Raw genomic sequence first — 20,060 nt, forward strand, 5'->3', positions numbered from 1 at the left:
AAAATATGTAAACATTTGACACTTCTAATGTTCTGTTATCACTGCAAGTGTATGTTTATGAATTGACTCTCTAAATATAAATTTTAATAAAATAGCAAGAGGTATGTTAGAATTGAAGTTAGCAGAATTCACATATAGTATATTCTCAATCCCATCAAAAAAGAGTTTGAAGCCAATCATAATAGTCCTATGTCAAAAGGAACAAAATATGTACATAAAGGAAAGGAAGTCATGACTAATGTGTTTCCAGTAAATCCATCTACATTAATAGCACTAAAAACTTTAAGTTATTCTGTTATCTAAATAGTAAACCTAGGATTTGCATTCCAAAATAGGTTGGTAAAAATATTTTTAACTATAAAAGTAGCACAATCATTGCAAAACAATATGGAATAAAAATATCCATGTATTATGTTCCAGTTGAAAAATTGTTTTTGAGGTTTTGGGTTTTTTTAAGTCTTTTTGAGAGAGAGCACATGAGCAGGACAGGGACAGAGAGAGATTGAATCCCAACCAGGTACTCAGCTGACAGCGCAAAGCCTGATTCAGGGCTTGAATTCACGAACCATGAGATCATGACCTAAGCTGAAATCAGATGCTGAACTGACTGAGCCACCCAGGGGCCCCTTGAATTTTTATTACGTTACTATTGGTTTCCATTTTCCATTTTCATATGTTTTTCTCCAGAATTCTGACAAAGACCTTTGCATTTATAGTTACAATTCTATTGAAAATTATATAAATTTTACATTTCGCTTTTCTTTCATCTTCTTTCTCAGAAAATGAAATTTTGGTATTGGGAGATAATTAAATCAGCTTATTTTGTTTCCCATAGTCAACAAAAAAGGTACCCTGATTTTCACAATCCAATCTAATTGTTCTTTTAAAGATGTCTTAATATTTTGCTAAATGATTAGAATATCATAGAATTAGACTAAAGTGTTTCCATCCCAATGCACTGGTGAAATACCTTCAAAATAATTTCAAGGAGAAAAGACAATTTCAATGAAAAAAAAGAACATTATTGAGCTACAAAATATACATTAGAAATTTGTTTTCCTACGAGTTGATATTTTAAATTCATGCTTAAATCTCCCTGTGAAAATGCTAAAGTGAAGAATTGTACATAAACAGAAAATCTCTACTTATAAATCAAGAGACATTAAATGATAATCAGCTGTAGGAATGCCTGTGTGGCTTAGATGGTTAAGCATGCATCTCTTGATTTCAGTTCCGGTCATGATCTCATGGTTTGTGGGTTTGGGCCACGTGTAGGGCTCTGTGCTGACAGCTTGAGCCTGCTTGGGAATCTCTTTCTCCCTCTCTCTCTGCCCTCACCCCCCACTTATGCTCTCTTTCTCTCTCTCGCTCCTTCTCTCAAAATCAACTTTAAAAAAATCAGCTTTAGTTATGTTGCTCATAAAAAAATCTCAACTTTAACCTTTGTATGATAAGGGCATAAAATCAAGATATATGTGGAACTGTATCGGCCAAGAATGTTGTACTATAGTCTTATAATTAGTACACTACATACATATTTGTGTTTATGTATATAAAATAAAAAGCTCATACACGTTAACATAGGAGAGCATGAGCACATTTTCTTACATCTGTTATTAAATGGTACTGTATTTCAAATCACGTCAAGATTTTCCTTTTCTCTTAGACACTTTTTACAAAAAGAGATAAAAATAGATTTATTACTTTCATGTCATGGTTGGTGCTGCATTTGACACTTCTATTAGGAAATCATGAAAACTGTAAAATATTAAAAATCTAAGCTTGACATTCTCAGACTTAAGATTAACCAAAAGGTACTTATCAGATGAAAAGCATAAACTTATTAGTGTTCAATTGGTGTAATATAGTGGTAAAGTATGTTTCATACATTTAAGGTTGCATAAAAGACAAGTGATGATCTTGTACTTTTTACTTTCTTTAAGAGTTATGTCTAATGTAAACCTTAATTAAGCCTTCTAGCTGATTCTCTGCTAAGAGGAACTTTCAATAGAAAGTGCCCACTTACTATACAATGTAAAAATGACAAATTTAGATGTCAACAACCAATTGGGTTTTTATATGTAGAAGACTAAATTCTCAATTAATAAAGTATCTGTGTCTATTTAGAGGTTAATAATTTTAATAATCTCACATAATATAAAATCAAAAACAAAATGATAATTTCAAAAGTATCCTAGTTAATTTTAGATCTTTGATTTTGGAAATAAATTTTAAATAAATCCTTGGCACCCATTTATCCATTGCTGTTAAGTATTTAATATCTTAAAGTGAATGTGGGGCACCTGGGTGGCTCAAGTCGGTTAAGCATTGGACTTTGGCTCAGGTCACAATCTCACAGTTCATGAGTTTGAGCCCCACCTCCAGTGAGTCCCACTTCTCTCTCTCTGCCCCTGGCTCACTTGCACCCTCTCTCAAAAAAAAAAAAAATCACCCTTTGTGGTGTTTAGGAAAAACTGTTTTGATACATAAAAATTATGTTAAGCACAAATTGATCATGGACAGCCTGAATTCATCTTGATATAGTTATAACCTTCACAAATGTTTTTAAAAAGCCTAGTCAAGTTGGCAATTTGACCAGTGATACTATAGGTTGCAGCTTTAGCTTTCTTAATCATTTTTTACTTTTGTTTTTTTAAAGTTTATTTATTTTGAGGTGGAGGAGGGGCAGAGAGAGCAAGAGAGAATATCCCAAGCAAGCTCCACACTCAGCTCGGAGCACCCCCCATGGGGCTCTGTCTCACAACAGTGAGACTAGGACCTGAGCCGAAATCAAGATGTAGATGTTTAACAGACGAAGCCACCCAGGCATTCCTAAAGGTGATTTCTAAATGCAATAGTTGTTTGTTTTGCATCTAATTATGTGCCAGGTGCTATGCTAGGTGCTAGGGACAACCACTGGGCCAAATCAGACACAGACCCTGGTTCCATGAAGCTAGCAAGCTAGTCGATGACGCAGCTGTTAAATAATCATGGATGTAATGACAGATTATAGTCACTAAAAATTCTCTATGAGGAAAATGATTAAGAGAATCATACGTTGCATGGGCTCATATAATTTTCTAAAGTCGAAATCCTAGGTGTAGGACTCTAGACCTGCTACCTCTCCCAGCCATCTTAGAATAATGGTCTGAGGTGGGCCACAACGGGGAGCAGAAGGAAAGGACACTGGGGGAGAGATGTGAGGTAGTGTTGCACTGCCCAAGGAGAAACGAAGGAATAGCATGTGCCAAGAAATCTCCCTGGGTAAGAAAAGAAATTTTATTGGTTGTGAAATTTTAGGGAGAAGAGAAAATGCAATCTTGAGGAGGATATCTGCAGGATTTGTTATACAAACCACTTTGCTCACCTCTTGAAGCAGTTTTACCATTGAAGAGCCACATTCTTTTCTTGGCACATAGAGTTGCATTTACCTTTCTTCTGAATGCCTCACTGCAACTTCATACACAGGTTAGATCATATTTATTCAGATTTCTTCCCAGAGGACTATGTAATTATAAAATTAAACACTGTGAAGGAGAGAAATGTGGTGCTATTAATCAAACAATAAAAAACCTGACCAGCTCTGTGGAATCACAGAACACTTCTCTGAAGAAGTGACATTTGATCTCAGACCTGAAGGATAGTAGAAGTTCCCTAGATGATGTGGGAGGGGGTGGAGTGTTCCAAGAAAAAGAAAACAAATGTGCACAAAGGTCCGGAGACAAGAACAAGGTCAGTGTCACTGAAGTAAAGAGAGTGGAGGAAGAGGGAGAATACATTCCAGGTGAAGCTAGAGAAAGGGGCTGGGTGGAGCAGGGCACTTGTGGCGATGAGCACTGGGTGTTATGTGGAAACTAATTTGACAATAAACTATTTGTAAAATAAATAAATAAATAAATAAATAAATAAATAAATAAATAAAAGCTGAGTTGGCCACCTGGTTTTATAAATAAAGTTTTATTGGACCACAAAAAAAAAAGGGGGGGGTGTTAGGTAACCTGCAGAGCCTCTCTAGATGTTAAAGATTTTAGGCTTTTATCTCAACAACAGTGAATGCCATTAAAGGGTAGTAAAATGACCAGATCTCTTCACATGAAAAGATCACTTTAGTTTCAGTTTAGATTAGAAATTCAATTAGGAAGGAAGAGTGAGGAGGCTTTAGCAAATACATTAAGCTAGAAACAAAGCTAGTAAACCCAACGAAGATGGCAAAGGCAGGCAGAATCAAGATGTTTGCAGTGAACCAGAATGTTAATAAATCTCTTTGATTAGAGACCAGTCTTTGATAGACTGATTATGTGTGGAACCAAAAAAATATATAGAATCTGAGATCACAGATAAATTTTTGGTTTGAAGAACTGGATGGAGGATGAGGCAGTGACTCACTGTGTTTGGAAAGACTGGAAGATGCCAGGTGTATAGGAGAAAGTTCACAAACTCAGATATGAAATTTGGAGAGATCTCAACTAGGGATTTGTGTAGTTGAGAACAGAACTTGATGCTAAGGATGTGGCTGAAACTTTTTCACAACACCAGTATTAACTTCTTAATTCTCTTATTTACTTCCTTAAGCTCTGTCAAAACAACAACAGAATCTGCAGTTTGGAGTAAACTATCTTTTAAAAAGCTTTTCACATATTCATCCTTTAACTATATAAAATCGTTAAAGGAAAACTTCACTTTAACTTAGTACCACAATACATTTCATTCAATGTGAAATATTTACAACTAGGAAAAACTTATGTGGCCAATTCCTGAATAATACAGGATTTGTGTATGACTATATGCACATATATTTTTGATCTGCAAATGGAAATCAAATTCTCTAATGTTACTGTGATCAACACTTGCCTTTTTTTCCCCCAAAACTTACTCAAATGGCCAAAAAGGGCAAGAGTTTTTAGTGGAGTAACATCTTACTAATTAACTGGTTTTCTTTCTCAACAGGTGATTTCCTGTGTATCTCCTTAGTAAATGGTTCTGTTCAGCTTCGCTACAACCTTGGTGACCAAACTATCATTCTAGAAACTCTCCAAAAAGTAACTATTAATGGAAGTACTTGGCATGTGATTAAAGCAGGAAGAGTTGGTGCAGAAGGCTACCTGGATCTGGATGGGATAAATGTAACAGAAAAAGCCAATGCAAAAATGAGCTCCCTGGACACAAATACTGACTTCTATATTGGAGGAGTGCCATCTTTAAATCTTGTAAATCCTAGGTCAATAGCAAATGAACCTGCAGGATTTCAGGGCTGTGTCCGAGAAGTTATTATAAATAATCAAGAGTTAAAATTAACTGAATTAGGAGCAAAAGGCGGTGCAAATGTAGGTGACTGTGATGGGACCCCCTGTGGGTACAAGGTGTGCCGAAATAGGGGTGAATGTATAGTAAATGGCACAACTTTTTCTTGCAGATGTTTGCCACAGTGGGCTGGAAGTACATGTGACCAGTCTGTGCACTGTTCGAATAATCTTTGTCTCCACCAATCTCTTTGTATACCTGATCAATCATTTTCCTACAATTGTTTGTGTGCTTTGGGTTGGGTGGGAAAGTATTGTGAAAACAAAACTTCATTTTCAACTGCAAAATTTATGGGTAACTCTTATATTAAATACATCGATCCAAATTACAGAATGAGAAACCTTCAGTTCACTACCATATCCTTAAATTTCAGTACTACTGAAACAGAAGGCTTAATTGTATGGATAGGAAAAGCTCAAAATGAAGAAAATGATTTTCTGGCTATTGGTCTCCATAATCAGTCCTTGAAAATAGCAGTTAACTTAGGAAAAAGCATCTCTGTACCTATTATGATCTATAGCAAGGGCACATTCTGCTGTAATAAATGGCACCATATAAGTGTAATTCAAAATCAGACTGTTATTAAGGCCTACCTAGATCACAATCTAATTCTCTTAGAGGATACTGATCCACACAAAAAATTTGTTGATTTAAACTATGATGGCATTAGTTATCTAGGGGGCTTTGAATATGGCCGAAAGGTAAATACTGTTACTCGAGAAATTTTTAAAAGAGATTTTGTTGGCAAAATTAAAGATGTATTTTTTCAGGATTCAAAAAAAATTGAGTTAATTAAATCAGAAGGATACAATGTTTTTAATGGAGATGAACAAAATTAATGATATAAACTAATACTGGTAACTTTAATATACAAAATATATATGTAAATGTATTTTGATAGCTACTTCTGTGACATTGTTTACTAGAAATCAACTATTTACTATTAACTAAGATAGTCTAAGTGCTAATACATCTTTTTTATAAGCTTATAAAATACAGCTAAAGAAACAATTTTGGTTGTTTTTCCTACATCTAATATCTATAAATATGTTGATTCCCAAGTTTTCGCTCCATTAGTTCAGTTAGTGTTTATTCATCTGTGAATTGCTTTTAAATAAAATTAAGGTGGGATAAATGATAAAGAAAAATAAAATTAAAAAGCAAGTTATTAACCAAAGGAAAAAATAAAAATTATATAAGAAAAAAAACTACAGAACCATATTCTATTGCATGGCTCAAGTGATTGCAGTAATATGAAATTTAAATATGGACTTATGCCAAAAGATATTGCATGAATGTGGGAAGGCGAAAGGTGGAGGAAAGGCATTGGCTGGTGAGGGTTAAACACTTAAATCCCACAGTAAGACATTAATAGATACTACAATTTTTGCAACCTTTTTAAAGCATACATGTCACAAATATGAAGGTACATATGCTAAGATCTAAAAGAATCCTCTGGAGAGAAGAGTAGTACAAATATTGCTGGGTTTGTTTACAAACCTTATAGAATCACTTGGCTTTTTAAACCATGTACTTATGTAACATTAAATTTAAAAATCAAACTTCATTTACACCTAAATTTTCAAGTCTACAGATCTCAAAATTGGGAATAAATGGCTCTAAATAATGCCATTGAAAAATTACTGTACTGATCATACCTATACCATCAAAAGTATTAACATGAGAAAGTTCATTTTACCCAATCACCAGTTATTGATATTAATTGTAAATAGCATTTTCTCTCCTCACCCCACTCCACCATTGCATATTGGGAAGTAGTTATTGCTGCTATTTAGCACTTTTAGAGTGTGATATTTATGACAATTTGGCCACCAAGAAAGTAACTGACAACACGACTGAAACAATACACTAATATGTATGATTATACCTGGAGAGAAGTAAACTATCTTGTTAATAAGCAACATGTGAAGTTTGAAAGGAAAAATATCTGTTAATTATCTGTTAAATGGAGAAAATGGTTTACAAATAAAGGAACAGGTGCGTAGTTACTTGTCTTTGTTATTAAGCAAAATCTGCTTGCACAGGTTCCAGTCTATACAAAGAAACTAGGTGAGCAATTTATCATTTGAATTAAAACAATTTTTTGGGGGGAGGGGGCAGGTGTTTTTGTCACACCACTGCAATCAGAAGACTATAGATGGAGGGCTCCAGAACTAAAGTTAAGAACCTTGGCACCATTCAATGGGACACAAACTACCCTCAGGTATATTATTAACATTAGAAAAAGTGTGTGAGCAAAATATAATGTAAGATAGAACTACAAAATGTCTATACACTGATCCCAAGGTTGTGTGTGTGTGTGTGTGTGTGTGTGTGTTTAACAGAAACCATGTAAAAAAACTCCAATATTTACTGAAAAAACTGAGACCTAAATTTGTTTTGGCCCATACCATTTCATCTAACTTTGGTGATAGTAAAATCATAAGGATAACTGCTCTTTAAAAAAAATCGTTTTGATGGCTGTTAATTAGATCTCACTTTAAAGACATATATTTTATGTATAAAGTTAAGAAAGCTGTTCTCAAAGGTTACCAAAGCTCCAATGAACCACACCCTCATCACAGGCCACATGTTGTCTCACGATACAAAGTGCCTATCTTTAAAGCAGCCCTTCCTGAAATGTAAAACCAGTACCTCTGAGAGCCCATAAATCTTCTGGGGATCCAGAGTACTTCCTTCCTCAACGACAATTCCATGTGAAGCCAGGTTTTCTTCATATATTTCACATGAGATGACATACTGCAAAACACTGAATGCTGAGGCAGGTAAGGGAATCCAATGGTTTAAGTCAGACATTGGAGATGTACAAAAATGAAAACCACGACATTCTTCCCAAATTTAGTGTAAGTTATTTTTCACACAAGTGCTATATTAACATAATAGGGTTATTGTTAAATAAGTTATCGATTATCTTTAAATTATAGCATTTTAATTTCTAATATGCTAAGTGATATAACCCATATTTAGGGCTCTCAATAATTTTTTAGGGAGTAAAAGGGTCCTGAAACCAGCGAGTTTGAGAATTACTGCGTTAAAGTTGCTTCTCATAGCAACTTTACTTCTACACTTCTACACTACAATGCAAGCTCCAAGACTGGAGGCGAATGGTACTGCTCACCAATGAATTCCAAGAATCTTGTGCCACATAGAATAGGCACAAAATAAGAATTTTAAAACTGGTACCTAGCAATTTCCTATAAATTAAAATGACTTAGTGAAAACATTTTTACTGTAAAATCTAAAATTTCATGTCATGGGAGCAACTGGGTGGCTCAGTCAGTTAAGCATCAGACTTCAACGCAGGTCATGACCCCAGTTTGTGGGTTCAAGACCCATGTCAAGCTCTGTGCTGACAGCTTAGAGCTGGAGCCTGCTTCAGATTCTGTGTCTCCCTCACTCTCTGCCTCTCACCTCTTCCCGCTCCCTCAAAAATGAATAAAACATTAATAAAAATTTTAATTTCATGTGGTAAAGTATCAACATTTTTGCTATCCTTGGGATGATGGTGTTGAAGATTTCCTATGTTTCTCCAGCACAAAATAAAAATAGTTGATATAGAAACCCTTTAAGATAACTTTAAGCATCACAATGCTTCTGAAACACAAAATGTTGAATGTAAACATGTTTTAAAGTAAGGTGAATGCCTCACACCTGTCAGAATGGCTAAAATCAACAACACAAGAAACAGAGGATGCAGACAAGGTTGAGGAGAAAAGGGAACACTTTTGCACTGTTGATGAGAATGCAAACTGGTGCAGCCACTCTGGAAAAGTGTGGAGGATCCTAAAAAAATTAAAAACAGAACTACCCTATTAGAAATTCAGCAATTGCACTACTACATATTTATCCCAAGGATACAAAAACACTGATTCAAAGGAGGACATGCACCCCAGTGTTTATAGCAGCACTATCAATAGCCAAAATGTCCATCCATTGATGAATGAACACATACACAATGGAATATTACTCAGCTATCAAAAAGAATGAAATCTTGCCATTTGCAAACAATGTGGATGGACCCAGAGGTATTATGCTAAGTGAAATCATGAAAGACAAATTTATGATTTCATATGTAAAATTTAAGAAATACAATAGATGAACATAGGAGAAGGGAAGGAAAAATAAGATAAAAACAGGCAAACCATAAGACACTTAAATAGAGAACAAACTAACGGTTGCTGGAGAGGAGGTTGGGCACAGGGATGGGCTAAATAGGTGATGGGCATTAAGAAGAGCACTTGTTGGGATGAGCACTGGGCGTTTGTTATCTGTAAGTGATGAATCACTAAATTCTACTCCTGAAACAATTACACTCTATGTTAACTTTATTTAAATAAAAAAGTAAGGCAATGTTTATCTTTTAAAAGATTCAACAAAGTTGCTACAAAAAAAATGGGGATAGGGAAGGGAAGTATTCTCTTTTAAAATAAGGAATAATTTTAAAGTACAGCTTAGGCATATGTATCCATACACACACTGGATTACCTCACAGAAAAGTAAAGGTATTTAGGAATATTGGTAGTTTATTGAATTCACTGCCTTTAAGTACTTTGGTTTCCCCCAAAGACTCTTCTCCATCTATAGACTCATGTTTTCAAGAATTTTCTAGCTCTTAACCTAGAATTTCTTGCTCTATACATGAATTACTGAAATTCTTTATGAAATAGGAACCAAAGAATCAGGGTTGACACCTTATCAAAAGTAGTAACCAATCCTATTCAAGATTTGCCTTGGGAGACCAAAGTCAATAGTGGACTCTCTATATTGCCCTTTGTAGTCATTAGTAAGTGGTAACTTGACCAGTGTTTTAAAGGGATCTAAGGAGATTGGAATAGTGCAAGTGGTACATTTAAATGTTAAAATTAAGTAAACGATTTGCTTTAATAAGATCTGGTTCATTAGCAAGCTCTCATAATGCACTTAAACTTGATTCATATCCTTCTTTAAAAACATAGCTATTAAAAACTAAGAACATCTGATTATAAATTTAGCAGTCACCTAGTTTTATATAGCCCAGTGGTTTAACTGTCACTCCATGTCCTTCTCTATTGTTGGTATTTTTCTTAACTTTTAAGCATATTTACTATATCCCTAGATGTGTTCTAACTCCAAAAATATAGTTCACCCACAAATAAGCTACAATTAGCAAGTCAAGAATTGTAGTAAGTAGAAAGGTCCCTGAAAGTTGTCTACATCCAAATCCCTGCAACCTGTAAATAGATTATATGGCAAAAGGGAATTGAGGTCTCAAATGGAACTTAGGTTCCTCATCAGTGACCTTAAAATGGGAAGGTTATCCTGGATTACCTGGGTGGGGCCAGTGTAATCACAAGGGCCCATTAAAAGTGGATGAGGAAATCAGAAGGATCAGAGGTGGTTAACAGGAGACTCAGCCCCATGTTGTTGGCTTTGAATTGGACATTGAGACAAGGAAAGTGAGTGACCTCTAGAAGCTGGAAAAGGCAAGGGGAATGGATTTTCCCCTAAGGCCTCCAGAAAAGGAACCAACACCTTGATCTCAACCTATGGAGATCTGCATCAGACTTTTGATCTACAGAAATGTACGATAATAAATTGTGTGGTGTGAAGCCACTAAGTTTTTAATAATTTGTCACAGCAGCAACAGAAAATAGAAGAGGACCTGAGAATTAGGATTTGAAACGCAGATTAACTTTACAAATCTATACAAAGGAACCAGAGGTTTTTTGTTTTCTTGCTCACTTTGGGTTATTCCGTAAAGGGTGTCAGACGGATCGGTGGAATAGAGAGGAAAAAGGCTATAAAAGGCATATATGGTAATCAGGCTTTTGTCCCTACCTCCTGTTCTCAATTCTCACACAACTGGCATGCAGACTTTGAAGAACAGTAGAACTGAGCTAAATTCCAGTTCTGATGTCTAACCTTGAGTACTTTTTTTTCTTTTTTTTCCTTAAGTTTCCACAAGAGACCTCTGAGGGAAGTCTTCACCTTGCAGGCTGAAGGTTTATATAAAGTGCTCTACACAAGGTCTGACATATAGAGGATTCACAGAGGCTTTCTTACTGCCACAAGGATGACAAGAGGTGGACTTTTTAGGTACGGAGACAACATGGTACATTTTACTTAATAGAGGTATGTAGAAACTGAAGATAGTTCGAGATTTTAAAAAGCATCAAACTTTTTGAAGATTAAGTTTTCCTTAAGGCAGGAGAACCTCATTTAACTCACATCTGTGTTAAGGCTGGTTTTAAGTGAGACTTTTAAAAAGACTGAGAACAGTTTTCGATCTACTACTCACTGAAAACGTTTATTTCCCTTTCCTCACAAGTTAAAAATCTCACTGATATGCCTATACCTGCCCTACTCACCACAATATTTCAGTCAACCAGGGGTTAAGAGACCTGGTTTTAACACTTAGGAGCCCTGTAATCCCAGGAGATGGCCACTACTAATAGAAACCTCTATGAGACCAAGCTCCAGTGAGATATAAAAGCATCACTATATATATAGTGCATACACACACACACGAAACTAGAAACTACAGGCTAACAAGTAATCAAAAACTAACTTAAAGGCTTTCTTCCATTGGTTAACCCATTTTTACCTTAGCAAAATAAAAAAAAAAAAATCCAGTGTCTACTCAACTCCCCCAACCCCACCAACCCTACCAGATAAATCAAGAAAAGCAGACTTATGAACATACATATTTGAAATAAAAAAGCTATTTTTTTGGCTTGGGGGGGTTTTGGTTTTGTTTTATTTTTTTTGCTTTTGTGTGGTTTTTTTTTTTTTTTTTTTTTTTTTTTTTTTTTTTTTNTTTATTCATAAGATGAAGATGACCAACCTTAGGTTTTGTTTGCAAACTGACTAGTTTTCTAACAAGTTAACTTCCAAAAGAAAAGTAGACCAAAATTAAACAAACTTTATTTAAATACAAGTCCTCTGTTTCAGAATTTTTATGATCATTAACTTTGGAGAATAAGGATGACAAAAAAAGGGTTGCAAGTTATTGCAAATTAGACAAAATGTTTGGTTTTGAATTTCAGCTCCCTTGCTCTCCAGTGAGAACAGCAAAGCTGACTCATTTTCAAAACCTATTTTTAACTGTAATCTTTATACTTTTTAAGAAAATGAACTTTGTAATTTTGTGAAGTCATTTATATTTTTCTTCATTAATATAGATGAGCAAAAATAATGCTTTTTCTTTTTTGGTCTCATGTGCTAGTATCTTTTGGTAGCTATTGGTTTAAATTATAGAAATCAATACAGTAGGTAATTTAGGGTGCAAGTAAATTTAAATTTGGATTAACAATAGCCTCCAGGTGTTTTCTACTTCAGGAAGTACTAGCATACAAAACTCTAGTTATCCCCCCCCACCAAATTAGAGTTCATTACACATTTTGCAAAGACATTCACAACATGTTTCTCTAAAATAAAAGTTCTGTAACGATTAGTCAGTGTACCAAATTTTGATGGTATACAAGTTTTCGGAAACATACCTATAAAGTGAGCTACGGCTACAATAGTTTTTCATTAGTTCTCAATTCATAGTTTCTTTAGAACTACATGATTTGCCTGTGATCTACGGTACAGAAATCGTTTTTTTCCCTCATCAATTGCCTGACATAGAGAGCTATTGCCTGTATGTTCTTGGTGGAGTAAGGGTTTAGTATCTGACGATAATTAAAGCTTTAAAGAATGCTCTTACTACTGAATTTCAAATCACACACACAAAATAGGTGAGAAATTCTTTTATCATATTTAGAATCAAAATATCCCTTAAAATATTTACATTTTACAGTAAAAAGGATAGCAAAACACAAGATCATGTACAAGCTTAAGTATTCAAGTTTCCAAAGAGCCAAAAATGAAAAGGAAAAAATGGCCTACCACAAAGTTGTAGTAATGGTAATAAATGCCTTCAATGAGTGCAGATTAAAGCAATAAATGTACTCCTTGGGCATCTGATTCTTGGTCAAAAACTGCTCAACTAAATGATTAATATAATCTGATTATGAAGTTGCTTGGCTTTCTGCTTCTCCTCTACAGTTTCTTTAAAAACAGTGCAATTTAAACAAACTTACATAGCACACATTACTCTCAAATTAGTCATTATATAAAGGACATTCACTAGAGGCAGTAAATATATTCCATAGTTAACCATATTTACCAAGTAAGGAATAAAACTAAAATTTCTAAGCCTTTATTGCATATTAATAAAACAAATCTTTGAATATACAGCAATGTAAAATTTTTAAAAATATTAAATTCCTAGAACTAGGGACAGTTGGTATGAAGAAGGGATGACGAGCACTGGTACAGAGAGCACTCTGCACCAACACACAGATTTTATTGTTCTGCAAACCACCAATATTAAAAAATTTAAAAGATGGCACAATCCTAGCAGGCAATCAAAGTTTTTAAGATACAACATTTAAGTTATTTAAATGTAATCTTGAAGCAGCCTGCAAATTTTACCTTTTGCTTTTAGCTCTGTCAGTGTGGTCCCTATCTTTGTGGTACCTATCTCTGTCCTTTTCTCCTTCTCTATGTTTACTTTTCTCTCGTTCTTTGTCCTTTTCATGGTCTTCACTTTTAGGTTTATCTGGTTTCTTGTCTACATTCCTACTATCCCGGCTTGCTTTTCCATCTGCTCCTCGATCACCATGTGATAACCGTGCCCTCTCTTTATCTTTGTGCCCTTCCTCCCTTTTTCTGTCTCTGTCCTTGTCTTGGGCTCTGTCTCTGCGTCTATGCCTTTCAGACTCTTGCTCCCATTCTTTTTCATGTCGCTCTCTTTTCAAATGATGTGAATCACTATAAAATCTCTGTCGATCCCCTTTACCCCTGTTAAATGGCCTATCCAGTTGCTGTTGGTCTTGCCTACCCCAAGGGTCACTATGGCGCCTTTCTGGTCTTCGAATGTCTTTAACCTGGTAAAAATTTTGTGGGCCTATGTACCTTGATGCTTGTGAAAGGGGACCCATCATACGCTGTGGCTGGCCTGGCAGGTGAACAACAGGTGGCCAGGGAACCATGGGATTTTGAGCAAAGCCAAAGCCTGGAGGGGGAAGTAAAGGGGGTGGCAAATGCGGTGGAAATCCAAACATGCTTTGTGGGGGAAAATTAGGAGGTCCTGGAAATGGAAATCCAGGGGGGCTAGACTTGAGATGCTGAAGGTTGGGCTGCTGTGGCCTCATGGGTGAAAAGTTTGCACTTGTTCTGGGGCTGGTGCTTCTGGAAGTAAAGTTGATGCTTTTAGAAGGAAATTCTGATTGACATGTGTTTCCACCTTCAAAATGAGACGTCACTGTCGATCCTCTTCGAAACGGATGCACAGTTTCGATATTTTGCATTAAAATATCCTCCTGTAAAGGTTTTGCTTGTTCTGTTTGAGAAGTGTGAATGTTTTCTACTGATGGTGAGTTTTGTGCAGCCCCTGAATTATCACCCTGCTGAACACATGAGTTTTTCTCTACAGAAGACTTTTCCTCTACATTGATTTGTTCTGTTAAGTGCTCCTGGTGTGACAGAGCAGGCACGGTGTTTTTTTCTCCATTCCGGCAATTATCTCCATCTTTGTTTTCTGAAGCAGTTATCTGCTGACTTCGTCCTGCTGCTTGTCTAGGATCCCGTTTCAAGTTGATAAACTGTGGGGACCTTGTTGTATTAGCAACAAGGTTTTCACTGCAACTGACATTACTATCTATGTTTCCTTTTCCTACATTAGACCTGCATGGAGAACTAGTATTTGAAGTCCGATTATCTTGCAAATTATTCTCTTGATCTTGCAGCAGCTGCCTTTTTAACGTTCTCTCTTTATTCTCCACAGTTTCTTCCTGTTTTGACTGAATTGATAAATTCGTTAAGAATGCCTCTGTAGAAACATCTGGTGGTTTACCTCTGAGGCTTAGACTTGTCAAAGGTCCAGGAGAAATGGAAGAAGACCCCATTACTGACGTTTCTTCTCCTCCTACTACTGAATTACCTGTAGACTCAGAAAGATCATCTACTTTAACCTTTACCTCCTGGGCTTCACCATCAGTTACTTCCACTTTATCTATTTTCTCTGCTTTGGGGTCAGCTTGCTCATTTAGGAAAGGAATTTCTTTAAGAGTGTTTTGTTCTATCACTGATTGAGTCTGTTCATATACCTGACCAGTAGTGCCCAAAAGGCTCTGAAGTATATCATCCACAGGAAGAGGTTTATTTGCTAATTCCAGAGTAGAAGGCTGATTTTCCCAGCCAATCAATACCCCAGGAAGAAATCTTAAAGGTTTTGGGGGCTCCTGTTTGGTGACTTCCACTAAAGGTTCAATCGCTGATGGAAGGTCTTCCTGAAGAGTCTGCTGAGGCTTATTTCTCTGCTTGTGTAATACAGTTGTAAAAGAATTAAAAAAGTCATTTTCTTCCTCTGGTGTTTCTTCTGTGGAAACTTCCATTTTACTTTTTTTATCAGGTGGCAATGCCATTGGTACGCTTTCAGAAGTCTCAGCTGTATGACTAGTGCTAACACTAGCACTATGTTGCCGCTTCAGTTTTTGACGAATAATTAAGCCCAACAACAGATTGGGTCTATGCAGTTCAAGCCCTGTATACAATAAAAAACATCAATAGTCATTTTCAACTATTACATTACAACAAAGGGTACATTTTTGCATCTAGCTTACTATTATAGCCTCTTAGGTGGGTGCCTTTCCCTATCAAGTCAGCTCTAGAGGGCTGAATCCCAAGAAAGAAAACAGAGTCTGTTTTTTCACTCTGGTCTCACATCCCACTTTATTTTATTCATACTCTATTATTAAAATATATACCTACCAGGTCCATCAAAAGGCACAAGAGGGTGTGGAATTTTATCTGCGGCACCCAAAGGAATAAGGTACATATCTTTAACCTGCTTCATGTTGTTAGCAGCTACTCCATAGCGCTTTCTGCTACTGAAGTATGCAAACAGCAAAGTATAAGAAATTTGATCTTCTTCAGTTACAGGTGTGAAGCGAACCACACAAATTTCCTATTCAAGAAAATCATAAATGACTGTTTAAAATAATAACCTAAAAAATAGCTGGGTTTTAAATATCATTTCTCAATTAGTAACATTCAAGTAAATTTTATAATGATGATCACCAAAAAACATGATTTGCCAACTTAAATGCAGATAAAATAAAAGAAAGCAACTCTTAAGATGTTTGCTGACCCCACTGATGGATTTGTTTTACCTGAAGGTGTCCCATAAGACATTGAATCCCACGGTATTACCTTGTTCAAGGTGACACAACTGTCAGTAACAGAGAAGGTATTTAAACCCAAGTCTTTTGATATCTACACTATCCTTATTTCCAGTCTCATAATCTCCACAAATGGCTGCCTGTGTTTTCAGTATACTGAAAATTAGTATCACCTACTGCCACCACCCTGCCATGAACACAAACAATCAAATCCACTGAAAATCCAATTTACAGGGAATGGATTTAGAAAATAAAAGAGGCTGGGTGAAAAGAAGTGAAAAACACAAAAGTCATACATTTTGTAAAATCATTTGGCTTACTCAGGAACTTATTTGTTTGCCTCTGAGTTCCAGGATTTATTTCCGATAGAAAAAAGAATCCCAATGTAGTATCAATTTGGTAGTGTAAAAAAATGAGAGGTCTTTTCATGAAGGTACATAGTCAAAATGGAGAGGGACAGAAGTGCTACAAAGCCTAAATTGATACAAGTTCCTATAAAAAACAAGTAAATGAGCTAAACTATGGCTCTCTTATAAAAGGTCTGTAATCTAAACTGTCTTCTTTTAGGGGTGTGTTTCAGTTAGGTCAGAAGGAGGCATATTAAAAAGCATTGGGCAGAAATATATGGCTAGACCAAGAATGATTCCCAAAATATCCAAGGGTAATATGCTTTCCAATGACTTTTACTATCATGAGAAAGTGATAGCAAATAAGCGTTTTAACTTTTCTATACCACTTCAAAGTTTCCTTGTATTCTAATACTGTATTAATTTAAATTCCAAAACCCATATTGAAACATATATATTCGGGGCACCTGGGTGGCTCAGTTGGTTACACATACGACTCTTTTTTTTTTTGTAGTGAAGTCAATCTTTATTTCCATCTAAATTGCCACATAAAGAATATTTATAGAGTCAGCCATCATTTGGGGAAATTTTTAGTAGTGCATTCTAAAAAATTATCCTTTGGGCTGAAAGAATAACGATGTAAAGATAAACATCCGACTCTTGTATCAGGTCAGGTCATGATCTCACAGTTCAGGAGTTTTTTTTTTTTAATCTTTTTTTTTCTTTTTAATGTTTTTTTTTAAATTTACTTCTGAGAGAGAGAGACAGCATGAGCAGGGGAGGGTCAGAGAGAGAGAGAGGGAGACATAGAATATGAAACAGGCTCCAGGCTCCGAGCTAGCTATCAGCAGAGCCTGAAATGGGGCCTGAACCCACAAACCATGACATCATGACCTGAGCTGAAGTCAGACACTTAACCGACGGAGCCACCCAGGTACCCCCTCACAGTTAGGGAGTTTGAACCCCATGTCAGGCTCTGCACTGACAGTGTGGAGCTTGCATCAAATTCTCTCTTTGCCCCTACCCTACTCAAGCTGTCTCTCAGAATAAATAAACTTAAACAATTTTTAAATAAACAAACAAGCTTCTGGGGATGCCTGGGTGGCTCAGTCAGTTAAGCATCTGACTCTTGGTTTTGGCTCAGGTCATGAGCTCACAGTCGCTGAGTTCAAGCCCTGAATCACGCATCTGCACTGACAGTAAGAGGCCTGCTTGGGATTCTCTCTCTCTTCCTCTCTTTCTGACTCTCCCTACCCAACCCTCAAAATAAGTAAATAAACTTTTAAAAATGAAATAAGGGTGCCTGGGGTGGCTCAGTCAATTAAGCATCTGAATTCAGCTTAGGTCATGATTTCACTGTTCATGTATTTGAGTCCCACATCAGGCTCTGTGCTGACAGCTCTAAGCCTGCAGCCTGCTTCACATTCTGTCTCCCTGTCTCTCTGTCCCTCCCCTGCTTGCTCACTCGTGCGCTCTCTCTCTCTCTAAAAAATAAACATTTAAAAAAATCTTTTTAATAAAAATAAATAAACTTCTATATTTTCTAAGCCAGTATATATATTTCGGGTCTCTTTGTTACACTGTATTTTAAGGTCTCTTAGCCTATGCCCTAACTAAACAAATGTCTACAACCAAAGCAAGGCAAAATTCCAGAAGGAATCTCAATACTCATTTTAAAACATTCCTTCCAAATCAGACAGAAATCATTAAGAAAGCATACCAGAAGGAAAGAAAAACCCACAAAAAGAAAGCTGAGCTGTTTTAAGCCTTAGCAAATGGCTTTAGTTCAGTTTTGTCAGGCATCCTATGGTTTAGAATTTGTACTGGCTCCTACCCCCCAGGGTACCCTGCATAAGGACTCTCAGTGATTTGCTCTCTCATGCAGGTATAACGAAAGAAATTTTCCTTACCTTGGTTCCTGATGCTTTAATTTTTTCAACATAATCCCAAACTGTCTGAGGTGATATCCTGCCACCTACTTGAATACTATCTGGTAGATCCTACAGTGAAAAATGAAAGTGATCAATAGATGCAGAATATCTTTACTGTAATATTCATAATCTACTCTAAGACTAATTTGAAATGGTAATAAAAAAGAAGTAAATACAAAGATTTGCATCATAGAATATAATGTACAGGGACAGCCATCAGGCTTTACCTCAAATGTCAACCTCAAATAACCAAGGTGGCTGCCCAAGATACAAATGAGGCAGATTCTGAGATCATGTCAAGCAAATGGCACATTAACAATCCAGGAAGAGTACAACAGACTTCAGAGAGTGTTGTTCTAGTCCCCCTCCTCTTACCCCTCCCAGTTTTTGGTGGCAGTGGCCAAGGATATCATTTAATCATTAACAGATGGATTTCAGAAATTATCAAGTATAAAATTACAAAGTGTATTTTTGCACGGTAAATAACACTAATAATGCAAGTTCATTTTTTTAAACAGAATTTTCTGAAAATAGATGACTATACATAAAATTAGTGAAGAAATGTGTAACTGAAAATACTTAAAACTTGAATCAGTATACTTCTATTTTTCGATGAAGCTTAAAAAATTCTTAAAAATCATAATTAATTGATAGTAAATGTGATTAAGTTTATTTAAATTATTAACTGCTTTAAATATTTTATTTGGGACTTTAGTCCTAAACTAAAAGAAAACAGGTGGAATTCTGGAAAGCAACCACTTAAAAAGAAACTGGCTCAGAAAGGAGAATAGTTTTGTTTAAAAACAAATTCCATAGTTCAGGGCTTCTTTCCCATTTAAAAGAAGAGTTATCTTCACCACAGACTGATCAAAGACTAAATTTCTAAAGGGATTTGTTCAAACAGAAAAGCATCATGGGTCCATTTAATTTCCCTCTTATAAAATCAACATTTCAAAAATATTATTTGCCAACCAAACTAAATGTAAAAGTAATAATTAGGCTGTTTATTAAAACACAATGCTAAACAAATAAACTGATCAACATTAGTTAGGCAACACTATATTTAAAGTAACTGCAGCCTAATACAAAGAAAAGTCTGTTAGTCTTTTAAAAAATTAGGTGTATATACAATTTAGGAGTTTTGAAATACTGGAAAGAATTTTTTTTTTTTCATTTCAGTTTTTCCTTCATGGTCAGGAGACTAAGAATGAATGGAAAGGTTAATGTTGGATACAAACATAACAGAAAATACA

At 35.7% G+C, this 20,060-nt stretch overlaps 2 protein-coding genes across 7 annotated transcripts in view; one reads left to right on the forward strand and one right to left on the reverse strand.

Moving 5' to 3' along the window:
- Window positions 1–11,191, forward strand: part of EYS (eyes shut homolog) — a gene marked incomplete at its 5' end in the record, with an annotated part of 85,771 nt that extends 74,580 nt beyond the window's left edge. Inside the window, 2 exons of the mRNA XM_039223085.1 lie at window positions 4,948–6,002; window positions 11,063–11,191. Of these exons, the coding sequence (XP_039079016.1) occupies window positions 4,948–6,002; window positions 11,063–11,191 (1,184 nt within the window). The remainder of the gene's footprint in view (window positions 1–4,947; window positions 6,003–11,062) is intronic.
- Window positions 11,192–12,586: 1,395 nt separating this feature from the next.
- Window positions 12,587–20,060, reverse strand: part of PHF3 (PHD finger protein 3) — an 87,224-nt gene continuing 79,750 nt past the window's right edge. For all 6 annotated transcript variants that reach the window (XM_039223078.1, XM_039223074.1, XM_039223077.1 and 3 more), the window contains 3 exons: window positions 18,787–18,876; window positions 16,120–16,315; window positions 12,587–15,892 (listed from right to left, as the gene is read on the reverse strand). In XM_039223078.1, the coding sequence (XP_039079009.1) occupies window positions 13,776–15,892; window positions 16,120–16,315; window positions 18,787–18,876 (2,403 nt within the window). In that variant the 3' untranslated portion in view covers window positions 12,587–13,775. The remainder of the gene's footprint in view (window positions 15,893–16,119; window positions 16,316–18,786; window positions 18,877–20,060) is intronic.

The sequence above is a fragment of the Hyaena hyaena genome, unplaced genomic scaffold (genome assembly GCF_003009895.1).
Source record: "Hyaena hyaena isolate Hyena2069 unplaced genomic scaffold, ASM300989v1 scaffold_1258, whole genome shotgun sequence".
Lineage (NCBI taxonomy): Eukaryota > Metazoa > Chordata > Mammalia > Carnivora > Hyaenidae > Hyaena > Hyaena hyaena.